The sequence below is a fragment of the Meriones unguiculatus genome, chromosome 1, assembly GCF_030254825.1.
Source record: "Meriones unguiculatus strain TT.TT164.6M chromosome 1, Bangor_MerUng_6.1, whole genome shotgun sequence".
In the NCBI taxonomy this organism is placed as follows: Eukaryota; Metazoa; Chordata; class Mammalia; order Rodentia; family Muridae; genus Meriones; species Meriones unguiculatus.
In genome coordinates, this window is record NC_083349.1 from 132,748,031 (window position 1) to 132,766,967 (window position 18,937).

An 18,937-nucleotide genomic window follows, 5' to 3' on the forward strand; every position below is an offset into this window, starting at 1 on the left:
GACATTGCTGTGGACTTACTGCAACTTCGTTTTGCCACAGTACAGAGGCAGACGCCCCAAGCCAGGGGCTATCAGTTATGTCACTGAGCAACACTGGATACCAAACTTTGAGTTACGTCATTCAAATCTCCCAGAAAATGCATTGGGATGGACCTTAACACATTTATGTCACAGAGAGGCAAATGAGTTTCAGTTAGTTAAAGAGCTTACGGAAAGTTTAAAGTTTAAAGCCAAACTTTGACAAGGCTGTCAACGTTAGCCTTGACGAAGACTTTAACATAGCTCTGTGTTCGTGCCATGGAGAGGGAGGCTTGCACCTAATCCTTTCAAGATGGTGGTGGGGCCACTGTTTAGAAGATCTTGCTGAAGTGTAATCACAAGCCCAGAGCAAAAGCTCTTTTATAAAACTGCTGTCAGCTCCTCTGTATCATCTCTCAAAGAGATTTTTTTATTCTATCTTATGTAATGAATATAATGTTTTCCCCATCTCATTCTGATACGCTAGTATTGCTTCATGATCATGCAGCGAGGAAAAAAAAAAAAACAACCTTTCAAAATGAATTGGGTCATTGTCTTAAAAGCTTCAAAGAACCAGGGCACTTATGTGAGTGTGTATGCATACGTACATGCCCACACATATACATGCACCCTACCACCTGCTGTTAAAAATGAGTCTTTCAGTCTTTGGGCTTTCTTTCAGGCAATGCATCTCATTAAAGTCCCTGCTTCATACTTAAGCATAATGTATCCTGTCCTCCTATTTTAGATATTTATCATATTCATGATGTTTGAAGAATAAGAGGGAGAAGGAAGAATGCATTTTCTTTGGTTCAGTTTTTGCCCTGTGTTCCAGCCCAGGCCTACCCCACCACCGTTGCACTTGATCAAAACACCCTGTCCTGCTAGCCACAGCCACATTCAGGGCTTTTCCCTCCTTTCCCTGCACTTTATTATCCTGTCCCTAAACAAAAATTAAAATCGGGTTGAGATGAATTCTCAAGGTAAAACTTAAGAGGAAAACAAAGAAAACACTGATATAAAAATGTTTGCTCCATAATGTCAACAAAATCAGAACACAGTCTGTGGGTTAAAGTGCTAGTTCATGGTCAGTGCTTTTACAAGAAATGCTTGCCAAATTACACTGTCACCACCAAATTCAGGGGTGCTAAGGGCCCTGGGCAAGAGAGTGAGTTGGAGGGGCCCTCAGAAATCCCTGAGACTGGCAGGAATGATAAAACTGTAGCAGCAAAGAAGCTCCTCCTCGAGGTATATGAGCAAACAAATCAAATGAGGAAAGTGAATATAATTTAGAGCACTTAAGTCAGAAATAGTTGTTTCAATAAACATACATTCCTTGGAATAATTTCTAAGCAATGTTTGATTTATATTTTCTTTATCAGCCTAAAGTATGCGTTGTTGTGCCACTGGTTTTGTGGATGGATATTCTTTAATGTAATTCAATCATTCATAAATCTAACATTTCCTTAGTACCCTGATCGATTTATTTCAATTTGGCTATAATTTCTTCTGTTGATGCCCCTATATCATTAGTAATTGGAACATTACCGTTTTATTCCTCATTTATTTTTCATAGTATAGGTAACTACTAATATAATAATAATGTAACAAATAATATAATAAATTCATTATATACTTTTGTGTGATTTCTTTTCTTTTTCCCTGCTCCTCCTCTATTTTTTCTTTAAAAAAGTCTTTTCTTCTTGTTAATGCTGACATTGCCATTTGAGTTCCATACTTTTCACACGTGACCATATATTAGAAGCTTTTTTTTTTTCAAGATTCTTTCCTCCTGTAAAAGGCATGCAAATTGAATGCTTTCTACAGAAATTATAGAGAAAGAAAACATGAAGATATACTGTAGCCCAGCTTAGCAAGGTTATTGGGCTACGTAAATGTTTCCTTTGGGAAAGAGGGGTTGACAAAATAATCAAGAAGGTGAACAATTTCCTGACTTCCCTTCCCCAAGTCAAACGTTCATGGTCATTCTTATGGGTATCCCGAAACAAACCAGCACATAAATGTCACCGTGAGGAGAGAGTGAAAGGAGCAGCAAGGCAGGCTCGGCTTACACTTAAATTGCACTGGGTCACATTGAGTCGTCTTGCTCTGCTCAGCATCCAATTCTTGTGCTAACTTTCATTACCAATTTAATAAACATATATCAAATATTTATTGGATGGTTGCTATAGACTTGACTGTGCTCTCAACAGTATTCTAGCTTAGTTAAGACTCTTGGCCTATGAGGAGATCCAAGCACAGCAAGAGCTGGACGCTTAACCGATGGCTGCTGGTATTGAGTAGGAGATGTTGGATAGTTAAATAGTCACTTGAGTTATGAGGCTAGGATAGAAGAAACATAGTTAACATATAAGTCCTGCATTACTTTAAATGCCTGTCAATGGAGACAGTCAGAGAAACCAACAATGACAGAGTGAATGTAATGGCCCCTTGACTATTATAACATGCAGACCATGAGTAGGGGCAAAGGACTAAATCCTAGCTTCAGAGCCAGTAAGCAAAGGGCCTTGCTGCTCACCCTCATAGCCAGGACTGCTCAGTGTCTGACAGTACCAGGTCACCCTTTTTCTTTGAGAATGAGAATCTGCAGAAGTGGCAACTGACTTTAGCTGCCTCTCCATTCCTATAACAGACACCAAAGGTGACCAACTTAGGACTCCAGCTAGGAGAGGTCAGGTTGAAACTGGCACAAGGAAGGAGGTTGACTACCCCAGTTTATAGCACACCTCAGTTCATTCCTGGACCCTAGGCTGATCTCAGGAGCACTGCTCTGATGCTTCAGAGGATGGCAATGGTCTAATGATACAAAACAGTGACAACTGTAGCATACCTAACTGATGTATTCAGTGACTTTTCTCTCCTTGGCAGCACAGGATTAGCTCATCACTGCTAATGAACTGTCATTGGTGCCGAATGGATGGTTCATTCTTACACCCTGCCTCCAACTGAGGCAGAAAAGCATTCTAGCTACGTGTACGTTTTCCGCTTAAGGTGTCTGGGGGCTTAGTGATTCTCTTGAGAGAACAGCACTTCATTTACAACTTAAGTGATCATACTTTAATTATCAAGTTTCAGATTAGAAGAATCCCAACAACTTTCCATTTCTCAGCTTAAAAATATAATGTGTTTGCTCAAGATAGAATGATATATATTGCTTTAGATGTTAGAAAGACTGCAGAAGCATTTAGTCATACCACCAGGGAGGAAAATTCCTTTGATGAAATTATTCTCAGTAAATCATTTTTTATGGCTATATTGGAAACCGATGTAAATGAAAGTATTACGTTTCTCTGATAATGTAATTTGATTATTTATATGTGAATAATGCTCTGTTTTATGTATGCTGCATTTTCTTTATTCATTGCTAGCACTTAAGCTACTTCCATAGTCTTACTACAGTGAATGGTGCATAGATAAGCAAGGGTATGGTGTGTCTCTTTGAGGTATGATGACTCAGTTGCCTTCATATAATAAGCCCAGAAATGGTATAGCTGAACCATCCAAATTAGGATGGCAGTGGTTTCCCCTCCACCCTGATCACTGTAGTGGCACTAGATTTACATCTTCACTCAAGAGGTACAAAAGACATTTGCCCCTGATGGCTTCACTAGCACTTTCAAGTATAATTTTGAAGATGAAATCGAATCAAGTAGGTGAAGAGCTTTGTGAACCATAAAACCTGCCAGAGTATCTGTGCTTTTGTCTGTCTTAACTTTCTGCAGTGGAATGGTGTTCAGTGAAATCCATCCAAACATATGTGCCATGTTTTGTCCAGTCATTTCTCAGGTCCTTAAGTGTGTGTAGGTACCATGTCTATTTCCCCCATTTTCTTACTAGTATAGGAATGTTGATTTGGGCAACGATTTCAACATAGCTGGATGTTTGCTTCCCTGATGACTACAGTTTTCTCAACAATGGTGTAATTTACATTGTAACTGAGGAGGAACAAAGGTTCCGTTCCCCAGTTGTTTTCATGTGTTCTTTTGAAATTATTCTATTTAGTTTGTTTTCCTATTTACAAATCCTATTTTTTGTTGTTTTGTGCCTGGTTGTTTAGATGGTACATATGCTGAATGTCATGCATCACCCTTGTCCCTGTCCCTGCTCTGTGTGACCCCCCATCCTCCTCTCACTGGTTGCTGTCAACTATTCATTCCCATCTGCTGACCTCCTCAGGATCCTGCTTGGGTCCTTTGCTGTGCAGAAGCTTTATAGTTCGGTGGAATCCCACCTGTCAATCCCTGCTATTATACTGAGCTACTGCAGTCCCCTTCAGAAAAAAAAAAACTACATGTCTAGAGCTTCAAGTACTTTCTGTTTTCTTCCAGTAGTTGAAATGACTTACATAAAAGCCTTTGACTCACTTGAATTCATTTTCATATGAGAGAGACAGGGATCGAGTTTCCTTCCGCCATATGTGGATTTCCAGCCTCACTTGCCTGTGATGGTTTGAATAGGCATGCCTCCTCACATACTTGTGTGTTTGAAAGCTTGGCCCATAGGAAGTGGCACCATTAGGAGGTGTGGCCTTGTTCAAGGAAGTGTATCACTGTGGAGGCAGGCTGTGAGGTCTCCTCTGCTCAAGCTACTTCCATGACATAGTCACTTCTGCTGCCTGCAAAAAAAAAAAAAAAAAAAAAAAAAAAAAAAAATCAAGATGCATAACTTTCTGTTCCTTCTCCAGCACCACATCTGTCTGTATGCTGCCATATTTCCCACCATGATGATGATGGACTAAAACTGTGAAACTGTAAGCCAGCCCTAATGAAATGTCTTCCTCAATATAGAGAGTTGCCATGGTCATGGTGTCTCTTCACAGCAATAAAACCCAAACTAAGACACTGACCCATCTATTAAAGAGGTTGTCTTTTTTCCCAATGTACAGACTTAACCTCCTTGCTGAGAACCAAGATGGTAGCTACCTTTGTTTCTGGGTCATCTGTTCTAGTCCCTTAGTAAATCCATTTATTTTTGTGTTGCAAATGTGTTGACTTTGTTACCATATCTCTAGCATATTCATGTCTGCTATTAGGATGCTTGAAGCATTGCTTTTTTTGTTCAGGATTGCTTTTTCTACTCAATGTCTGTTATGTTTCTGTGTAGATTTTTAGGGTTTGTTTTCCTATTCTGTGACCTACGCCATTGAAAACTTGATAGAAATTTTGCTGAACAGCAAAACAGCTTTTGTCAGTACGGTCATTTTCATAGTATTAATTCTAGCAATTTGTGAATGTGAAGACTACTAGGGCTTTCTCTTTCTTTAGTGTTTCAAAGTTTTCATTGTGCAGATCTCTCACCTTTCTGGTTGGCTTTGTCTGTCTTTCTATTTTGGCAGTATTTTGAATGGGATTGTTTTGGTGTTTTGTTTTTTCATCTTGTAATCATTATTATTTTAAGTGTATCTGAGTTTTGCCTGTATGTATCTCGCAGAACTGGGATTAAGCACAGAACTGTGTGGGTTCTGGGTCCCAAACCTGGGTCTTTTGCAGAAACAGAGGGTGCTTCTGAAATCTAAACTCTCCAACGCAAAAGGAACTTTAATTTTTGGTTTTGGTTTCTTGAGACAGGGTCTCACTGTGTAGTTCTAGCTGGCCAGCATCATGCTGCATTGACCAAACTGACTTCAGATTCACATTGGTCTGCCTACCTTTGTTTCCCAAGTGCTGAAATTAAAGACATGTACCACTATGCACAGCTTAATTTTTCTCAACTAGGTATGCCCCTTGTTGGTATATGGAAAAGTTTTGTTTTGTTTTGTTTTTGTCTTGATTGCTAAAAGTCCTTATCAAATGGAGAGTCTTTTTATTGACATCTTCAGATATTTTAATTACTGGATCATATAATTGTATGGAAATAAATCCAAACAATGATTAAGGATATAAAAATTATTATATATCTGCCCATAGTTTCTATTGGATGTCTTTGGGTCAACATCTGATTTTGCACTACAAAATATATAAGACAGCATATGCACATTCTGCTGCTAGTGCAGCTAATTCATATCTTCTTTCTTCATTAATTTTTAAATACATATTTTCCTGATAATTTTCTTTTACTTTGACCATCTTCCCCAACCCTTGGGAGTTAAGTACAAAATGATAATTAAATATTTTATATCTTCTTTTCAGAGATGTCTTGCTTACTTTTGTATTTAATATCATTTTTAACAATTGGTTAGACTTTAATTTCTATGTTTGTTTCTTTCACTGCTCACTACAGTTATTAGAAGCATTTTTCTCAATGATCTAAAATTTCAAGTTGTTTTAAGTTTTTTTTTATTTGTTTGTTTGTTTTAATTTGTAACTGATACAGTACTGTGGAGTCTTGGCTGGGATACAACATCCATTTAGCATTTGCTCTGAGACCAGGTAAGTTGCCTGATTTTCATTCTTCATAGATAATTTTCTTTAGTTGATGCCTTTAGAATAACTCATTTTTAATGGTATTCTGAGAGCATTCATGGCTATGGATTTGCTTTCATCCATAAAAAAACAAAACAAAAAAAACCACAAAACTTTTCTATATACCAACAAGGGGTACAGCATAGTGTTCTATTTCATGTGATCTGCTGTAGTTCTCCAAGTCCGAATAACTTTTTCTGTTATAACTTTTGTTGTTGCTAGTGCTCATTTTATTCTTGTTTTTCCTTAGAAAAAGGAGTTCTCTCCAATTTTGTGGTTATTAACCTGCTTAAAATCGTAATCTCTTCGTTAATTCCTATGACCCTTCTCTGCTTTGTTTTCAGCCCTCATCTTTTCTTCTAAGGACACTCCCATAGTACTCTTCTAGTCGCATAGCTTAAAATGCTATTTCTATGCTAATTAATTCCAAATTTTCTCTCTAGTCCAGAGGCCTCTCTCGAAAACTTCAGACTCACATATCCAACTGCCTGCCCAACAATTCCACTTGGATTTCTAGCTGACAACTCAAATTTAACATGTCTGAAACTGAACTGTCTCCCTGAAATGTGTTCCATCCACAGCCTTCTCCATCGTGGTGGCTGCCAGCTACCCCCACCCTTCCTACTGCTCAGATCAAAAGTCTTGAGTTGCCTTTGATTCCTCTCCCACCCAGGGTTTATCTTCAGTGGATCCTGTTGGCTTTGACTTCAACATATACAGCAAATCTAACCAAACTTGAAAAACGCCAACTCCACTGGTGCCAGTCAAGTTCAAAAAGAAATCATTTCTCACCTAGTTTATAACAATGGCCCTCTAACCTGTACCTCTGTTCTCACAAGGACAAGCTCGCACACATCCCAGTCAGCATTATTTGTGTTGCACTAGACTATTGTGGTCTAACACATATTCAGAGGTTCTGAAAAGTGTGATGAAGTGTCATCTTCTATTATGTCCAGAATGGACTGCTCCATAGGTGATCACTATCCTGAGAAATCACATAAGGGAAGAATTGGTATTTTCATGCTTGAAGACCTGCTCTCTGATTTTAATGACTAAGGCCTCTAAAGTAGTCACTTCACTTTGGATTTGTTTGCAACTCTTTTACTTCTTTTTTTTTTGACTACACAGTTTAAAGATCCTCTTCCTTTTCCAGCTTACAGTCAACAACAACTTTAGCTTCTTCTTTGCAAAATACCTTAAATGGCAGATCGACAGATTGTTCACTTTGTTTTAGTCCTCTTTCTCCTCCACAATATTTGCCTTGTGTAATACCTTTCTAGTGCTGCAACACAAAATATGGTACTGTCCCAGTCACTCATGAAAAAGATAAATAAATTGAGTGAGCAGTGGTCAAATGTATTTACTGAGTCACTTCAGAACTCAGATAAGGAGTGCTTTCAAAATTAATGTCATAAAATTGAGATAAAAATGCTTCCATAAATGGAAGAAAAATTGCCATGCTGCTTCTCATCATTGTAGACATCTTGTTTTCCCAGTCTGCATTGTATGATTGCATGATTCCTAGTCCCTGGAGAGATCACTACTCCCGAACATAACCACATTTAAACAGGCTCATTATAGTAAAACAAAGAGACTACTGATGAGTGCTTTGCTCTTAGTTCATATCTGGCAGGGAAATCAAAACCTATCCTGAATTTGATAGGGACATCTGAAAGTTCTAATGTCTCCCAAAAAGCACAAATAAAAACACCAAGACAAGACTCACTATCTCACTGCATTCTAGAATGAATTACATAACGGAACCAAATAATTTCAGCTTCAATCATCCTAAGTAAAAAGTGGTGCTTGCAAGGCCTGGCCAGACCAGTGGTGCCAGGCACTTGGAGAAACAGCAGAGGCCCCGGAGCCCAAAGCTGTCATCATTCCTTGCTTCCTTGCTTCCTTGCTTCCGTGGCTTTCAGTCTGACATCTCTAGTATTTCAGACCTTCTCTAGTCCTGTCTGTAGCTCACAGCCTCTCCTCTCCTGAGTAATGTGTCATTTAATTTAACTGATTCCTGTGGGCTGGAGACAGCGCCATGGAACAATGCAGCTGTACATTGTTTGCCTGGAATACACAGCCTGGTTTCAATCCTCAGGACAGACAAGCAACAACAAAACAAACAAGAAAGCCCACCCCAAACAGAAACAAAACTGAATTTATTCGTGGTTTAGAGGCTCTCTGGGTGACCACACCAAGCACTCTCCACGTTTCAATGAAAACGCCAGAGTGGGAAATACCAGCACCATATTCCTAAGTTACCAGTTAAAGCATGGCTACATTGAGGAAATTTCTTCTGCCCCCATTTGAACTGCCTCATTGCCTACTTGACTTGTTTGTCACAGAACTTTAAGCCCCACTGGCCACCAGCAGTGTCTACAACTGGAAGAAAGCTCATTGTCATCAGATAGGAAAATTCTATTGTGTTCCAGATGTGGGCAAGTCATAGAGTTAGAAACAGCCAGAGACTTAAAAAAAAATCATTACAAAACTTACTATGTGAACAAATATTTGTGACATTTTTCAAATGACGTGTTTTCTGCATTTCTCAAATCATCCAGTTATTTCGCTTTACATCTGAAGGAATGCCATGTTGAATGATTTCTCACTACTCCCAAACTCAGTTCACGTCCAAGCAAACTATCCATGAGCAAGTATGGATAGCAAGTCCCTACTTCATATCCACACACCCCTCAATACTGAAGTGTGGCCGGATGACTTTTGGAAGACTGCAATGTTCAATTACTACCCTACTAATGAATGTCCACTTCTGCTAAAGAAGACACACAGTATCCATGATGAGTTTCAGTACAGCAGCAAGTAGACTGAAGAACACCTTAAACAGCTGGAGATGTGGGCACACCGAGTAGGAAGGGAGAGGAAGACTAAGGAGCATCAAATAATCATAAGCTCATAGCAAACCTGCACTTATGAGGGCCTTGTAAAAGCACAAGGTCACAATTAGGCCCTGTAGTAGTGGCATCCATTCTGCTTTAAGTTGACTCCTGGCTGAGACAGGAAGATGGCATCTGCAGCCTTCTTGGGCTGTGCTAAGCCCTGTCTACAGATGACTGTGCCTGCTTTGTCTCTTTAGAGCAAGTGCACATTAGCTCTGGCCACACCTCATTACTGCTTATCCTTCACTTTGGACCTCTCAAGCACACGATCAATAGGAAAGGCTGAAAAGAAAAGAAGGAAAAAGCCCCACACATGCTCATAGCCCCCTCACAGCCTACCCTAGAGTACCCAGTAACCAAGCTGTAGGTCTCCCTTCGTGCTGTATGTTTCAGATTAACTCCATAAGCCACACATCACGTCATTTGTATTTCAGTTTGATCTCTGAGCTTTGCCTTTCTGGGAAAGCCTTCTTAGTGAATTAAGGAACTTTCTAAATTTACAAATCTATAACTCTCCTTCATCACCTCAATCCAGGCTCAGTGTTCTTTCTTGGCAAATATGTATCAGAACATTTTTTTTTACTTCCTTGTTTGCATAAATCACATTTTATTTTCTATTGTTCTGTGATTTCCTTGATGTTAAAGCTTAACTCTTGTTAATTAAATTAACATAATGAATTAAATTATGTTAGGTACTTTTGTAGCTAACATGATTAGAGTCATCAATAGTTACAAAAGAATCAACACCCATACTTTAGTTAGTTGCTGCCAGTAGAAAGCAGAATTCAAGGCTCTGGAATGTACCAGGAAGGGAATCAGAATCCAACAATGTCTCTCAAGTTCTCCAGCAGAGGGAACGAGAACAAGCTTCATCTACTGAAGCTCTGTATAGGAAGGCAAAGATAATGAGCCCTACTGACTACTGAAGAAGCAACCATCTTTGTTTTCATACTTACATCTAATGGAAAATAACCAATGGTCCCAGGGTCTAAGCAATTGCTACGAGCATTTTGAAACTGTATCAAGCTCCATAGCATTTTCAATGAGGTAATAGCATCAGTATTACCTGAAATGAAAAGTGCCCTGAGACAGCATATTGCCATGTTCATTCTAACATAAGAGAATTCAGACCCAGTTGATGAACATTACCAGTTAATAGAAATTTCATAGCCTCTCGACCTGCCTTTACATAATAACCTGTCCAGTTATGTCTTGGACAACCATGATTGGCATTCTTATTCAACTAACTGGCTCTCCCAAAGGGTGGGAAAATATTTGAAATAATGCATTTGAACAAATATAAATCGACCTACATAGTGCTAGTATTCTAGGATTTCAGTGTATTAACTCCTTTGTTTTTTTGAGGTCTTTGGCACTCTTCTTGCACACATAAAGCTTTAGTCTGTTTCTCTTTATCACCCTTCTTCATTTACTCTTGTCCTTCCACCTCCAGATTTACACTTGTCTTCTCTCTCCAGATTCTGTACCATCTATCTCCATTTCTCCCTTGTTTTGCTTATTTGCTTTCCTCTTTTTTTTTCTTTCTTTCTTTTCCTGTTTTTTGGTACACTGCTCATTGCCTAGAGCAGAGTATCTGGGAATACACAGGGTTTCTCTGTGTAGCCTTGACTGTCCTGGACTCACTTTGCAGACCAGGATAGCCTTGAACTCACAGAGATATACCTGCCTCTGCCTCCCAGAGTGCTGGTATTACAGGCTGAACCATCACGCCTGCCTGAGGTGGGATAAGTTATCCAAATATTGTGTGTAATAATTTTGAAAAAGCATAGTGAGTGAATACCCTAAGTAATCCTACAATCTCTGCAGAAATAATTTTGTTTACCTAACACATGGATTCAAAGATATTTGACAAATTATAAAAAAAAAAACAGTTTTAATGTGCCTTTTTATGTAAAGACATTGCAAATGGTCAAATTCTGTCAGGGGAAAAATTTTTGTTGAAACATTATTTCACTGCATTTCAGTAGCTGACCTAGCATACACCACATAGCTGACAATGGCCTTGAACTCTAAGCAACCCTATTGTTTCAGCCTTGAAAGTGTTGAGATTTTCAGCATACACCAACACACCCAGCTAAGAATTTTGAAATGCTAATGTGATTCATAAAATCTCTTCTTTTGTCATTAAATATGTCTCTAAAAAGAGAGGTCATCAAGAGGTTTTTCTCAAACTCAACCATATATAAACATTTTTCCCTAACTAGAACCCTAAAGGTTTCAGATTTGCCATAAATGTTAAATTTTCTCCAAGAATCACAATAAAGGGAAAGTACATAAAACACCTAATGGTTGAAGATTAACTTATGTCTATGCTTTTAATGTTGATAAAAGTGACACAAACGTAGATATCCCTAAAATGACATTCGTGGATTACATGCTTTTTTGTTAACCTTTCTCTAAGCCGCTTTTTAAGCAACGTTCCTAGGAAATTGTGTCCTCTTGTGGTCACTGGCAAAAATAACATGTTTTCTTTGGGAAGAACCAAATCAAACAATGAGAATAGGACTTAAAAGCTTCAGGAACAACTATCTTTTTTGGGGGGAAAGGGACATTTTAGGAGGGGAAAAAAGGTGAAAGTTATGAATAACCAAAAGGAAAAATGAACTGGAAAAAGGAAAAGCAATATATATTGTCTGATTTCCACTTAAATTGCTGAGCATCAGATGGCTGAAAAGAAGATATTTAAATAGTACATAGCAGGCTTGTGTTCATGGTAAAATGTCCTAAGGAATTCTGTAATGTTTTATTCAATTATCAGAAAAAAATAGGTGTGGAGTGTGTATATCAATCAGCAATGAGATCCAACTCTCCAAGCTGCAAGCCTAAAAAAGATAAAATAAAATCAAGAGAAAAATGTAAGACTATTTCTTTGCCTTGGTCTTGCTGTTTCTCCAGTCTTAATCCCACCCTGACTTCAAATACAGAATGCCAGATATTCTAATAATCAACATTGATTTTTCATGCTTATTTGCTCATTTGAGGAGTCCTTCAGTTTCTTTTGCTCTTTAATTTTTCACCTTGCTTCTGGATTGAAAGTTTCAAATTGTATGACTTTAGTTCTGTATCATTAAAGAAATCCAGGGAGATAAAAGCAGAATCCATTAGCTTCATGAATTAGAGTATCACCAGCAAAGATGCTCAAGCATCACAAAGGCTACCTGCAAACCAGGAGCGATGGATGTCATTGGTGCTGATGCAGAGTTGATATTACACTTTAACAAGAACCATCTCTTCGAAATACCAAAGTGGGAAATTCCTGTAGCACGTCCAAAACTGGGTGAAATCTAAGATGTGAGCCCTCATCTGAGACCTAATCAACCTTCGCCTTCCAGTATGTTCCCCCTCCTGCAGGAGGGCGCCTGTGCTTCACCTATGCAATTCAAAGAACTCCGAGCTAGGACGTGGGTGGCTTGTCACCTAGGGCAGAGGACTGGAGAATCAGCCTGGAGTATTCAGCTTTTGTACAAACACAACTCTAAAGCCTACCAGCATGCTAACATTTACAGTATGTTTCTTTTCCTTAGCTAAAAGTATTTGTAACTGGCTGCTGAGGAAATGCCAGTGCACACTCGAAGTGTAGGGATATTTACAGAGGTGCTCTGCATGTCCAGCATCCCATTCTGTCTTTGTCTGTCTCTGTCTCCCTCCCTCTCTCTGTCTCTGTCTCTGTCTCTCTCTTGCAAACATGTCAAGTTTGCAGTCTGAAAGCAAAGCTCCTTGTGAAGTCTCCAAGCGCAAAAGGCATTTATTTGTTAGTTGTTTTCAGTTACTGTTGGGGGTTAAGTAGACAAGGTGAGTTAGATCCTAATTAACCTGTGTTTTCCAGAGAAAGCAGCCCCCAGCTGACATCAGATTGACATTAGGCCTTAAAGGGTAAGTCGCAAAACTGTTTTCCTTAAAAGACCAACCTGGGGATTTGTAAATAAAGTCTCAGATACTAGGTTGAAGCACTGAGCATATCACAATTGCTGTCACATCCACGCGATGTGCAGAATTGTATCAGACTTGTGGGCACACACACGACCCATGTTTACCCAGCAAAGCCGGGAAAGAGCAAACCGTTTAAAGAGAAGTTGAATCCAGCAGAATGGTGACCCCACCTCAGTTTGTCAAGGTTTGCACAGCCACGGATGATCAGACCCTAGACACTGGTGAGAGATGATGGCTGTGGCAAGACGCTGTCTCCTGCTCAGAAGGTAAATTCTAGCCCCACTTAGCGAGCGCCTACTTTCATCCTCTGTGCCTCAGAATGAGTTCAAGAGGAAGTTCCACTCACGACTAAATCACTCCTGCGACCCTGCTGGAAAGAGTCCAAGCCCGAGATGACTGGTTAAGGACATTCATTTTAAACTCTCTTCGAAGCACTCTGACTTGAGGAGATTCCAGCCCCACCATAAGGGCAGGAGCCTTCGGCCTCTGTCGGTGCCTCGCCAGGGCCGGCCTGCAGACTGGAAGTCTTGAGAAAGGTGGACTTTCTAATGACCGCGGCTGGGCAGAGGAGTCCTGTTTCTCCTCACCTGCTCCAACCCGTCTCTCTCAACCCTTCTCCTCTCTGAAGCACTCCTCCTACCCCTGCCCGTCCCCCGTCTTCCTTAGCTGTGTCCCCCAAGGAAGAAAAGCTTCCTATCATTCTTTTTCTTTGTATTATTTTTAATACCCAGCTTCAAAATATTTTTGAGATTGATTATTTATTAAGGGAAAATCGAAAAAGCTAAAGTGGAAAATCCTCGAGATTTCAGCAGCCACTTCCTAAAACATAATTGCGGGGATACTCTGAAATTCGTATTTAGAAAACAGAACTCTGGGTAGCGAAGGAGGCAGAATTTCTGCCACGTTTTGTTTCCAAGAGATAAATTCTTGTCGGTGAAAGATGCAGATACGAGGGTGCAGGAGTGGCTTTTATTTTGAGAAGAATTGGCTACGAGCTATTAAAATTAAGTGGAGGTCAAGTAGAATCTAGTTTTCAGCCAGGCTGTCATTTTAAAATACGGCAGCGGCGGGCGAGGCAGGCCCGTTGGCACGCAGTGGTCATGGTCTCTAGGTATTGGTAAAAGCCGGTGCTGGGCGACCCCAGGGCGGGGTGGGGGTCTACTGTGCTGAAAGCACACTCAGGTTTACTGGTCTCAGAGGCAACCCTCGCCACAAAGGCTGAGGCCCCCGACTAGCCCCAGGCATTCCACACCCAGAGTTTCCGGGACCCAGCTGAGAGCTTCACCCAGATGCAGCCACGTGGCCTGCCCTGCGTCGCGGGGGCTCCGGCCTCCAGCTTCTCAGGAAGTCGGTGGCCGCGACCTTTGGTCCAACCCAGAGAGGGGCACTTGCTGAGCTAGCAGTTCCCGGGGGGGGGGGGGATTGGCCCGGGGAGTGGGGACTGGGAGTCTAGGCACGAACCCCAGCCTGTGGACGGGGCAGCAGCTCCAGGCGCTCAGCTCCCAGCCTGCGATCCTGGCTACTGCCTCCGGCCTCGGAATTGCCTTTTTGAGTAAGAGATCACCTTGAACCAGCTCCCTAACCCTCATCCTATTCGGGGCGGGGGCGAGAACCCAGGGCTCCTATAGCCACTCACTCTCCTTCTGGCTCTATAACCTCTGGGCTTCCAGATTTTTCGAGAATTCTCTCTGGAGCTCTTGCGCTTTCAAGGCATTAGGTTCCAGGGATGCTTGCACCGCTCACATAGCCGAGTGATTGCGTTGGAGGCAGCAAGAGCAGAGCTGCTCACGCGACCTCCTAGCAAGACTGGGGGCGCTTTGGACCAGGCAGCCCTGGAAAGGATCCTGATCCCCCTCCTTAAACTTCCTCTGACTCGCTGGCTGCCCAAGGTTACAGTGCAGGGCTTAATTGGGGGACAGCGGGAACGAGGCGGTCACAAGGTTCTCCTCCACCTTGGGCTGGCAGCGTGGCGCATCAGGGCCCCACGAAGGCTGTTGGACCCTCCCCTTGCTTCGCCCCCGCTTTTCTCTGTAGGAGAAAGAAGTCCAGCCTCGTTCCAGCACCTTTGCGGGGCGCAGCCTCTCGAGAGCAGGGAAACTTTAGACCGGGTCGCCTTCGCCGGAGAGGAGAGCCCAGATGTTTCTCTGAGGCCAGGGCACAGATCCACAGCCCCCGCGACGCGGCCACGTCTTCGGAACCGCCCTGGACCTTAGGGCCGGGCAGCCGCAGGGAATCCCTGGGGACCAGAGGTTTCTTCTACCTGACGGTCGGCTGGACTCGGTTGTTGACACTTTTCTTGCCCCTCAGCCGGGGCCCCCGACACCCCCAATGGGCCCCGAGGACCGCGAGGGCTCCTGGGCTGGACGAGCCATCACCCAGTGCGCCGAAGCCGCTCGCTACCACGGCTGTCACAGTCACTTCGTTGGGGTGGGGCTGGGGGGGGGGACACTGCAGCGGCAGCGGCGGGGACCGTCCGTCTGTGCTATTGCGCTCGGGTGCGGGGAAGCCGGGCGCGCGCTCGCGCGCGGAAGGAAATCGCCCCGCGCCCTCCTCGGCGCGGAGGGGCTGAGCTTTGGGGAGGGGGGCGGGAGCGAGGGCCGGCCGGCCGCCCGGGCCAGGTCGGTTTTGAATGGTTCGGAGAACGAATTGTTAGACCCCAAGGAAGGGGGAGGGGGAAGGGAGGGAGGGAGGCAGGAAAGCGGAAACTTTCCTATAAAACTCCGAAAAGTCCCTCCTCCCCACGTCAGGCCAATGACACCGCTGCCCCCCGACTTTCCGCCCGCGCGGGGGTATAAGAGCCGCCAAGCCCGCAGCCCGCGCCCAACTCCCAGACACCTCGCGGGCTCGCCAGCACCGGCACCAGCTGCGCCAGGCCCGAGCGGGGCGCGCCTGCGGCCGTCGGGCGCCTTCTTTTTGGACCTCGGGGCCCTCCGCACCGTCCCCTCCCCCGCCCGCCTCCCTCCCCGCCTCCGGCGTCCTCCCTGCCGAGGCTCCCCCACCCCCCAGCCCGCCTCCCTGCGTCCTCCCGGCAGCCGCACCGCCCGGGCCGGCGCCGAGCCGAGCGCGGGGAAGCTGGCGGGCTAGGGCGCCCCGCTCCTCCGCTCTCCCCCACCCTCCCCCCGAGCCCCGCTCCCGGGTGCGCGAGGCCGCGCGGCACCGCCCGCCCGCCCGCCCGCGAGATGATGCAGGACGTGTCCAGCTCTCCAGTCTCGCCGGCCGACGACAGCCTGAGCAACAGCGAGGAGGAGCCGGACCGGCAGCAGCCGGCCAGCGGCAAGCGCGGGGCTCGCAAGCGGCGCAGCAGCCGGCGCAGCGCGGGCGGCAGCGCGGGGCCCGGCGGGGCCGCGGCCGGGGGCCTCGGAGGCGCCGACGAGCCGGGCAGCCCGGCCCAGGGCAAGCGCGGCAAGAAGTCGGCGGGCGGCGGCGGCGGCGGCGGAGGAGCGGGCGGCGGCGGCAGCAGCAGCGGGGGCGGCAGCCCGCAGTCGTACGAGGAGCTGCAGACGCAGCGGGTCATGGCCAACGTGCGGGAGCGCCAGCGCACGCAGTCGCTGAACGAGGCGTTCGCCGCGCTGCGCAAGATCATCCCCACGCTGCCCTCGGACAAGCTGAGCAAGATTCAGACCCTCAAACTGGCGGCCAGGTACATCGACTTCCTGTACCAGGTCCTGCAGAGCGACGAGCTGGACTCCAAGATGGCAAGCTGCAGCTACGTGGCCCACGAGCGGCTCAGCTACGCCTTCTCCGTCTGGAGGATGGAGGGGGCCTGGTCCATGTCCGCGTCCCACTAGCAGGCGGAGCTCCCCACCCCCTCGGCAGGCCAGAGACCTAGGTAAGGACCGGCTCCGGGGTCGCTCGGGCCAGGCCGCGGGCCACCCCCACTCAGGCCACCGGCGCCGCGCTCGCTGTCCCCGCTCTCCCCGCTGCCCTCTGGCCTGGCCAGGCACAGCCACCTCCTCCCTCCCGCAGGTAGTTCAGTCCCCCGCAGGGCAAACTGGTCTGGCCCGGGTCCGGGAGACGCAGTGTGCCCTCCAGAGGGGCGTGTGTGCGGGAGTGTGCGGGACGGAGGACGGAGAGAGTGGAGAGTGAGGGGCCTGGCGCCCGCAGAGCACCCCCCTCTTTCGTCTTTAGAACTCCCTTCTTCTTAAAACAAATGTTTCCAAATTCCACCCCCTCCTTTCCGCCCACCCACTTCCTCTTGCCCTTGGGCTGAAATCCTTCCAGGTTGTGTGCAGCGAAAATTCTCGCTGGTAGTGATAACAGCGCTTAGGGGTCTTAGAAAACAGCCGCAGAGACCTACACAATAACCGACTTTCCCCCCTCTGGGTTTTTGCAGATGTCATTGTTTCCAGAGAAGGAGAAAAATGGACAGTCTAGAGACTCTGGAGCTGGAAAACTAAAAATAAATCTATATGACAAAGATTTTCTTGGAAATTAGAAGAGCAGAGCCCAAATTCACAAGAATCAGGGCGTGGGGCACACTTTTAAAAGAGAAAGCGAGACAGGCCCGTGGACAGAGATTCCCAGAGGGGCGGCGGCACCTCCCTCACACCTCCGCCTTCTGATAGAAGTCTGAACAGTTGTCTCCCCCACCCCTTTTGACGACGAATGTTTTCGTTTTAGTTTTTTCACGCATGCATTCTCAAGAGGCCGTGCCAGTCAGCCGCTGGCAGGAAAGGCGTCGTTGTTGTGGACTTTCTCCATTTTAAAACGGTAGCAATCAGAGGAATTGTAACATCACCTTTAGAAATGAAAACGCTGGGATCAAACTGGCCTGCAAAACTATAGTCAGTGAATTCCTTAAAAAAAAAAATAAATAAAATACTTCCTCTGAGGGAAAAGAAAAACATAAAATACAAAAGACAACATTCTATTTATTTATTGATGACCCATGGTAAAATGCAAATAGATCCGGTGTCTAAATGCATTCATATTTTTATGACTGTTTTGTAAATACCTTTTGTATATTATTTTTCTGCAATAAATAAATATGATTGAAAATTTTAAGAACTTTAAAGTTTGGTCTATATTTTTAAAGTTCAGAATTAAGTTGATGGTAAATACTTGTTTGTTTAACTCCAGGGGCATCCAGGAGGGAGTGGGGGCACTAATATAAACAGAGAAGTGAAAACCTCAAATAAACCAGCTACCGACAGAGACAGCCATGCTGTTTAAAGGGCAGCGCTATTATTATTACAGCTTGGCATTCAGCGGGACCCATCCCCTCCTAGTCCTTTGGGCAGCAAAGGTTGAACAGATTTGCTCATCACTTATCTCTTGTTTACAGTCTGAACTAACCTATTCAAATGAGCAACTTGAAACCAATATTGCTTCCTCATTAGTGTGTGTTTTTGTCCTTAGTGTCAATGAAGATTCCTAAAAAAAGGTATATTTCAGTCGAAGGCCAATGTGTTGGTGAAAACAATTCATATATATATATATATATATTATACTCCACATGTGCAGAAAAATTGAACTCAGGAGACAGTTGTGTGATTTGTTTACTTCTTGAGTGAATGAATGATAGCCGGTGTCATATTGGTTAAAAATGAAAAGGATTTGCTATATTAATGTTATCCCTATGGGAAATGTGCTCCTAAAGCATGCATAAAGAACATACAGGTGTGGAGTAAAATACATAACAAAATTTTT

At 44.3% G+C, this 18,937-nt stretch overlaps 1 protein-coding gene across 1 annotated transcript; it reads left to right on the top strand.

Moving 5' to 3' along the window:
- Window positions 1-16,124: 16,124 nt before the first annotated feature.
- Twist1 (twist family bHLH transcription factor 1) lies at window positions 16,125-18,295 on the top strand. The gene is made up of 2 exons (XM_021647367.2): window positions 16,125-17,117; window positions 17,622-18,295. Exon 1 carries the CDS (start codon window positions 16,468-16,470, stop codon window positions 17,074-17,076), a length of 609 nt encoding a protein of 202 aa, XP_021503042.1. The 5' UTR covers window positions 16,125-16,467; the 3' UTR covers window positions 17,077-17,117; window positions 17,622-18,295.
- Window positions 18,296-18,937: the final 642 nt, after the last annotated feature.